Source organism: Ipomoea triloba, chromosome 14 (genome assembly GCF_003576645.1).
Source record: "Ipomoea triloba cultivar NCNSP0323 chromosome 14, ASM357664v1".
NCBI classification, from domain to species: domain Eukaryota; kingdom Viridiplantae; phylum Streptophyta; class Magnoliopsida; order Solanales; family Convolvulaceae; genus Ipomoea; species Ipomoea triloba.
Window position 1 is genome coordinate 13,785,749 of NC_044929.1, and position 8,810 is coordinate 13,794,558.

Consider the following 8,810-nt stretch of genomic DNA (forward strand, 5'->3'; position numbering starts at 1 on the left):
GTCTCCATTGGCTTTGTATGTTCTGAATGCAGCAGTAACCCAGTGGCAGTGGATACCAAGTTCATGGTAGTGAGGCTTTGTTCTTGTCGTTATGAATTTACACCTCGTTCTTGCTTTAAAGCCCAAGTCTTTTCTTCGGAGAACTAGCAATGGAGGACTTTGGTTGTTTCATCCCCTCTCACCTTGGAGCAGCAGCAGATAGGGGGCACTCCTCTTGTTGCCTATAGACGGATGCATGCTTCATTGGCTAAACGCTGATTGTATCTTGGTCTATGATCCACTTAACACTCCGGAAAGATTCTCTCGTGTCATTCATCTTCCAATTCAACTACATCCCTTAGATTATTACAGAAATAATTGCTTTGGAGTAAGTCAAGGTTGTCTTCGTGTGACGGGACTTTTAGGTGAGGACACAGTAAATCGAGAGCCTGTATTGGATGTATGGGAACTGGAGGACTATGATTCTGGATTGTGGAAGTTGGTTCACAAGGTTCGCCTTAAAAATCTGATCCATTATGAGTTTCTGGAAAGCTTGCGGACTGAATTGCACTGTTGTTTCTTAGTAATAAGTTTCCATCCTGAAAATGGGGATCTTGTTTATTTAAGGTTACCTTCTGGAGTAATTCTTGTCAACATGAAAAGCATAATAATAGAGCGATTCTATCCGATGGATGATATGGCTAGGTTTTGTAGGGCGGATGTCTTTCACCTTGTTGACCAGTGGTGGCCAACGGCACTATCATTACGGCACTAAACATAATTAACAGCAGTGACTTTTTTTCTTGCTTCTTGCTTTCCAATTCAATAGTAGAAACAAACTTTTTTGTTGGTAAGGATTCTTTATTTCTTATCATTTTATGGCATGGCTGGTTGTTTAATATGTAACACGTACTATAAACAAACTTCTTTGTTGGTAAACCGGATGCCACTATACTACAAGGTCTTTGACAATGAATAGATAATTTAAGATTGAATAAACTTACAAACAATAGCATTGTTATCCTAATAAATAATAAATTAATTATTAATAAAAATTTATTAAACAGAACTTGCAAACAGGTAGAGCTAAAAACCTTGTTGAAAGGGGACGACCTGACGAGAAATCAAAATATTTCAAAATCCAATAAAATATTCATAACAAAATATGACACCTAATAAAAATGTACTTCTAGATTACATTAACTAGATGATGCTTAAAAAATATTATTTAATGTGTTAATAACTAAATCACAAAATATATTCCATATAAATTAATTAATCAAGATAAATAATTTTTACAATTAATAACATCATTATAAAAACTCACAAAATAACACATAGTATAAATATAAGTATTAAATTACTTAGCTTTAAATAGGTTTCAAATTGGCTCTCTCTTGGGCAAAAGACTGTGGTTGGCAGGAGGTGGCTATTTATTCAGATTGTCAGGTGGTTTGCAATTTATTGAAAGACACTTCGCCGAGTTACTCTTATTCTGGCTGCGTTGTAAGTGATTGTATTGCTCTGAAACGTTACTTTGTTGATGTATCGTTTCACTTTGTTCCTAGATCAGCGAATACGTTGGCTCATGCGTTAGCTAGAGCTACGGCTTCTCAGGCTGGTTCTCGTACTTGGTTCTTTGCTATTCCTGATTGTATTCAGCGTTTCTTGTTGGTTAATTAATATATTTCGTTTGGTTGTTTTCAAAAAAAAAAAATAGGTTTCAAATTTATAAATAAATTTCACAAATCAAAAATTTATTTCCTAATGGGGTGGTGGAAACAAGGCAAGTTCTTTCTCCCGCAAGGAAAGGATTTTGTCAGCTCAAAATGGGACCCACCAAATGAAAGCATAACTGTGCCCCATGTGCGTGGGGCGCAGATTCGCGTCCAGGCGGGCGCGTAACAATATTTTATAGATAGCAGACAATAGCAAAATTTTATGCATATAAATAATAAACTCTCAAGTTGTTTTCATATTATTTTATATACATTCAAATACATATAAAAATAATGTATCATATGCATGGTCTACATAATTGTGCAGGCTATGATCCACCAAATAAGTTTGGCAAATTACTCGGATTGCAATAAAATAATTTAACAATAGGAGAAAAAAGTTAGAAAAATATCTCAATTTTTTTTTGAGCTTATGTTGTAAATATCCACCATGAAAATGTGTGCAATAATGGTGATAATTAAATCATTTTGAAACATGAAAATTATGGGTGGTTAAAGGAAGTTTCCAAACTTCCATTACTAACCTCTCATAAGGAAGACAATAATTTAAATTAATATATAAACTAGCGGTACACGATGAACTGCATCTTCACTTCGGCATGAAGCTCCTTTTTAGTAGAGTATGATTGAAGCGCGATAAATCCAGATCGACTTAATCCCTTCTTTATTACAGTAATGCATTAATAGTTTTTATTTAAAAAAAAAAAAGGTTTCCTATATATTAATTTATTCTTGAATTTAATTTATTTTCTTATATTTTATTTCTAATTTAATGAAAATCATCCATTTGTTTAGTGAAAATTTACCTATCCCTAGTACATAGTAGTTAACTCAAAACTCTATGTGGAATCATCTGAATTTGTCATGTCTATAGGTTAGTTTAATTTTATTATTTGGTATTAATGACTCGATCAATTTTAATGTATTTGGATTTGCTTTTGGTGCATCGAGTCTTACTAAATCTCATTCCTTGTTTATTAAAATATATGATTGACAGGGAAATTTGGCCGGTTTGGTAGTCTTGGTTTTTATTCTGAGTAAGAGTTTGTGAATGCAATTTGAACAAACTTCAGATTTCTACCGGGATGGGGATACTTGATGATGTCATACACACTAGGAAAAATAAAAGGAGCAGGAAGAAGAAGAAAGAGACCCAGAGTGTGGCACATGGAGTAATCACAACTTAATATTATTTTTATGTTTTAAATTTAAATAATAATATTTATATTTCTCTTTAGCTCTTTTCTTTATATTTACTCTTCAGTAGTTAGAGTGTTATTATTATAAAATAAAAGAGTAATTACTAAAACAAATTATAGAGTTTTTTATAATGAAATATTTTTTAAGGGGATATATATGGTTTCAAAATATAACCCTATGTTTTTTTGGTTTTTTTTTTTGTTTTGTTTGTTTTTTTTTTTTTTTGTTTTTGAAAGCAACCGTATGTTTGTTTTAGTTAATTAATCATGAAAATTAAAGCGGGGTTTGAACATTTTAAACTATATTTGTTCCATTTAAAAGTTAATAATTTTTTAGTTAAAACATTGAACTATCACGCGAAATGTTTAATACTTTTTAACTAAAATGTGACAATTTTTTATGAATGTATAGAAAAGTATTCAATTTTAACTAAAAAGTACTATGTCTCACGTGAGAGTGCCTTATGTAAGATTTATCAATAAGCTATAATATAAGTTTATTCTCAATAATGTAAATTTTAAATTTAATTATTTTATGAACCAAACATGCACATTGTTAGAGGTTGGTTTAAAAAATAATAATAATAATAATAAAACTATGTGAACTTAGCTAGTCAAGACCTTGTGGTCTAGTGACACATAGTTGCACTGAAAGGGTGGGTTCCAAAAAAAGTCAATCAAATAAGACCAAAAGATCGAAGATCATCTTTTGAGGCTTCACGCCTTCACATGGGCTAAAAGCATGTTGTCTTCCACCCAAGGATTCAATCATTACAAACCAAAAATCAATCTCTCATCAAATATCTGAGCCTTTAATTTCTCCATCAATTATCACTAGCCATCTCTTTTTCATATATCTTCATATAAACCACTTCTTCTACCAAATGCTCTCTCTTCTCTGAAATTCATTTCTCTGCCAATTCACTTACATATCAGATCAGAGGTAAGTCGATTTTGAAATAGTTTGTAATATTTCATTAAACTAGTTTATGAATGGTTACTTCGAATCTGAGGATGCTTTCCTTTCATCTTTATTTAATTTCAGGCAAATTATAACATTTGACAAGTTAGTTCTTTCAATCAACTTAAAGTGTTCATCTTGAGATTAAAGTTTATACGCACTTACAAAGGTTGGTAAACTCTCGCTAGTATGAATTTTAGTGAATTGAAGTTAATTAAAGTATTTTATTATCACAACAGTAAATATGCACACTACAAAGTAATTCTCAATAAAGTTCAAATCCCTCTCAAATGTGAAAACTAATTTAGTCCGCACTTTGTTTTGAATTGGCTGGCCCAATGCGAACGGAGATTAGTCTAAGTATGGTACGGACTTAAAGGTATTTTTTATAGCTAAGGTATGTTCAAGACACCTCGTGGTCTAACAAAAAATAAAATTTCTCATATATATATATACACTGTAGCATATTTTCTAAAGGAAACATTTATGTTTCATAAACAGTTAAAATTTTAATATTAATTTATATACGATGTGTGGTAGCTATACAGTCTTCTCTTTTCATCATGTCCATAATCTTATAACTTGGGTCACACTTGTGAGTGATTAAATCATGGATAAGGATTTATGAAATACGTCAATTCAAGTCAATATTGAAAAATAATTACACTCATACTGAACAATGCATGTAATACTAATAAGGAATAAAGTGTTTGTTACTCATAAGATAAAATATAAAGTATTACATTTTTTTTTCTAAAAGTATTATACTTTCGCTATAAGTAATAAATATTTTATTCCTTATTATATTAGATTTTAATTTCCAATACAAGCATTACATTTTCTTCTTGACCCAACTCAATGGAGAATGATCCGTCAGACGGTCTCACACAAAATTTTGTCTTATCACTTTCTTACTTTGTTTTTATTATGATTTATGATTGACAAAAAATTTGAATATATATATTTCTAACCAAACCTTACAATTCTAGACACAATACAGCGTATTATTTGAGATTAGAAAGATGCCAAACATCTCTAATCCATATAATGATAAAGCTGTGGGTTTCAAGAAGGAAGCAGAAACAATCATAAATCAGCTCATTTATGGGTCAAAGGAGAGAGAAGTTGTTTTAATTACAGGCATGGGTGGATTGGGAAAGACAACTCTGGCTAGGAGATTATATAAGGAGAAAATTGTAGCCAACCACTTTGACAGCAATGCATGGGGTACAATTTCTCAAGAATATGACTACAAGGATTTGTTAAACAAAATATATAGTCAAGTATGTGGTCGTGAGATAGAGATTGACAATGTAGCTGAAGAGCTTCGCAAAAGTTTGATGGGAAGGAGATACCTCATAGTGTTGGATGATATTTGGAGTGTTAAAGCATGGGAAGAGTTAAATAGAGTTTTTCCCTCATGTGACAATGGAAGTAGAATTGTTTTAACAAGCAGACAAGAAAGGGTGGTTTCTGATGCCAAACATATTTGTCTTCCTTTCTTCACTACTGATGAAAGTTGGGAATTATTGCAAGTGAAGTTATTTAAAGGGAGTAGATGCCCTGAAGAGCTTGAAAATGTTGGAAAAGAAATATCTAAAAAATGTGGGGGACTACCTTTAGTAGTTTGTTTAATAGCCGGTCTTCTTGAAAGAGTTGAAAAGAGTGAGCAAATGTGGCATGAATTTCTTCTTACTATAAACTCATGTGCTGAATTTAGAGATGGAATACGGAGCAAAGATGCGATAAAACTTAGTTACCACCATTTATCATATAATTTGAAACATTGCTTACTTTACTTTGCAGCATTCCCAGAGGATAAAAGAATTGAAGTTTCCTATCTAATAAAACTATGGATATCTGAAGGGTTCATAGACATTAAGGAGGAGGAGAGAGTAGAAGACACGGCAAAGTATTGTTTGAACCATCTGGTTGGCAGTAACTTAGTAATGGTTTCTGAAAGGAAGTACGATGGTGGCATCTTATCATGCGTTGTTCATGATTTGGTACGTGATTTTTGCTTAGCAAAAGTTAAAGAGGAAAATTTCTTGCACATAATTAAGATGGAAGATAAGTTGAATTCAACTCTGGAATTTACTCCACACCGAATATCTTTCCATAGATATGGTGATAATTTGATTCCTAATGAATTGGTACCATGGAATTCTTCCATCCACACACTTTTGGGTTACCCAAAGGTGCACAGAAACAATGGCGCAAAGGTTTATAATGTCTCATGGGTTGGAAAAAAATTTGAACATCTCACAATCTTGGATATAGAGTTCATTGGTGTGGATAAATTAATTTTATCTGAAATTAACTCACTAATTCATCTAAGATACCTAGCTCTCTATCTATGTGGATGTGGATCTGTCTCACCATTGTCACTGAAGAATCTTGAGGGTCTCATAAAGTTGACTTCATACAAGGATTTGCATTTGCCAAAATATTTTTGGAATATGAAAAGTTTGAGACATATGACTATCCACCACTATAATTGTGATTCATGCCCAACAGTACCAACTCCAGTTAATGAAACAATTTCTGGTTTAGAAGTCTTACAGACCTTAGATTTGAAAACTTCTTTGAGTACAAGGGATGAGCATTTATTGAGAAAGCTTCCCCATCTCAAATATTTGAGCTGTCTGGTTTCGTCATCATATTCATTTGCTGAAATTGACATTCTCCATCATCTTGAATCTCTTCGGTTATACAATAGTTGCGATGATAAACCATATATCCATGAGAATCCGCATCTTCTTAACGATCTTAAACTCAGCAAGTTTCCATCAGGTATCAAGAAAATAAATTTGGAGGGTATTACTCTTTCCTCGTCAGCAATTTCAATAATTGCACAACTCTCCAATCTTGAGGCTTTAATACTAGCCTGTTGCAAGTTTGAGGAGGGTTTAGAATGGAATGTGGATGAGGAAACCCAATTCCACAAACTAAAATACCTCCAATTAGACCATCTTGATATTAGAATTTGGAATATTTGCAGTGTTGAGTCTTTTCCTTGCCTTGAGCAAGTAATTTTGGATTATTGTATGGAGTTGCGGGAGGTGCCTTATACATTGGCAGATATTTCAACATTGAAATTGCTCAGTGTGCGTAGCTGCCATAATAGCATTGAAAGTTCAGCGAAGAAAATTGAGGAAGATGTACGAGACATAGGAAATGAGCAACTTATTGTCGAGATTATATCAAGTGAAATGTGCAGACTTCTGATCTTCAATTCACTCTAATATCTACTATAACTATTAGCAATATGTTAATTGATTTTTTTATGATAAAAAAAATTATTATACTCTCATAAATTTTTTAAAATTATTTTTCTAAAACAATAAGCGAATAATATATATATAGTGGCGGATCAGAAAAATGTCCCAGTGGGGGCGAAAATATAAAAGAGATAACACCATGGAAGTTTGTGGGTTTGAGCCTCAACGTTATTAACTCTTTGAGCTTCAATAAGTTGAGAAAGTAGTAATGAACATTTATTGCATTGTAATATAACGGTAGTATTAAAAAATGAATAGAGTCATAAATATTGTTGGATATATAGATGAAAAATAAAACACATCAAAACTTTATACAAATATTAATAACAATATATGAAACATAATTAAGTTGATAAAATAATTCAAATAGAAAACATATTAATGGCACTTTTTCCCCCTATGTTATGTGCTTATAGCACTTTTTCCCCTGAGTTATTTTAAAAGTGGTAGTTTTCTCCCCTATAATGTTAAATTGACATTTTTGCCCTTAAAAATAACTATTACATTTATTTGTATTCTCCAACCAATTATTACTAATATGTATGAAAAATCACAGTTCGATACGAACCTAATCGAACACTGTAGCAATTGAACTTAAATAGTATAGACGATTATGGTTACGATTCATAACCAAAAAAATAAAATAAAATAATTGTTGAATTTAGACTATTTTTAAATAAGAAAAAAAATATAAAAATAAATAAATAAGTTTTGATTGGCGGTTCAAAATCGAAATTGGAACCGAACTGTACCGATTTATCAAAATAAGTGTTTGATCATTTTCACTATATATGACTGTGGTTAAGTTCCGGTTCACGGTTCAACAATTATTTAATTTTATTTTTTCGGTTCTAAATCGTAACCAGAACCTCCATACTATTTCGGTATGGTTGCTACAATGTTTGGTTAGGTTCGAACCGAATATCATCCATACATATAAGTAATATTTTGTTAGAGAAGAATAATAAATGAAATAATTATTTTTAAAGGTAACAATGTCAATTTAACATTTCAGGAGTAAAAACTATCACTTTAATAACACAGGGAGAAAAAGTGTTATATGCACATAACATAGGGGAAAAAAGTGACATTTCCCTATTATAAATTACACATCTCATTATTAATTTTTAAAAACTTTTTATATATTCTTTCAAAAAAAAAAAGCTTTTTATATATTTGAAGGAAGCTACAAACAATAGGGAATGAAACTTTATACAAATATTAATAACAATATATGAAACATAATTAAGTTGATAAAATAGCCAAAGGCCTTGTGGTCAAGCGCCACCCGGTGTACACTCCCATGTGGAAGGGACTGGGTTTGAGCCTTAGTGGGGGCATCTGCTGGATACTGGATTCAAACCCTCACTATGTTATTATGGAAAACGTGCGCCATCCAACTCTACTAACTAATCATTTATTTATTTGTATCTGTTTTATATATTTATATCTAAATATGTACTATACATATATATATATATATATATATACAAGGGTTATATGGGGGTGGGGTGGGTGGGGGTAGCTACCCCCACTACCCCCATGCTGGATCCGCCAGTGTGTGTGTGTGTGTGTGTGTATATATATGTATATATATGTATATATATATATATATATATATATATATATATATATATATATATATATATAT

At 31.6% G+C, this 8,810-nt stretch overlaps 1 protein-coding gene across 3 annotated transcripts; it reads left to right on the plus strand.

Moving 5' to 3' along the window:
- Nucleotides 1-3,646: 3,646 nt before the first annotated feature.
- LOC116004307 (putative late blight resistance protein homolog R1B-16) lies at nucleotides 3,647-7,205 on the plus strand. Of its 3 annotated transcripts, XM_031244291.1 has the most exons (3): nucleotides 3,647-3,860; nucleotides 3,963-4,047; nucleotides 4,868-7,205. In XM_031244291.1, exon 3 carries the CDS (start codon nucleotides 4,901-4,903, stop codon nucleotides 7,121-7,123), a length of 2,223 nt encoding a protein of 740 aa, XP_031100151.1. In that variant the 5' UTR covers nucleotides 3,647-3,860; nucleotides 3,963-4,047; nucleotides 4,868-4,900; the 3' UTR covers nucleotides 7,124-7,205. The 3 variants fall into 3 exon arrangements, with proteins under 3 accessions (XP_031100151.1, XP_031100152.1, XP_031100153.1); XM_031244292.1 differs by lacking the exon at nucleotides 3,963-4,047; XM_031244293.1 differs by lacking the exons at nucleotides 3,647-3,860; nucleotides 3,963-4,047 and adding an exon at nucleotides 4,070-4,275.
- The last annotated feature ends 1,605 nt before the right edge of the window (nucleotides 7,206-8,810 follow it).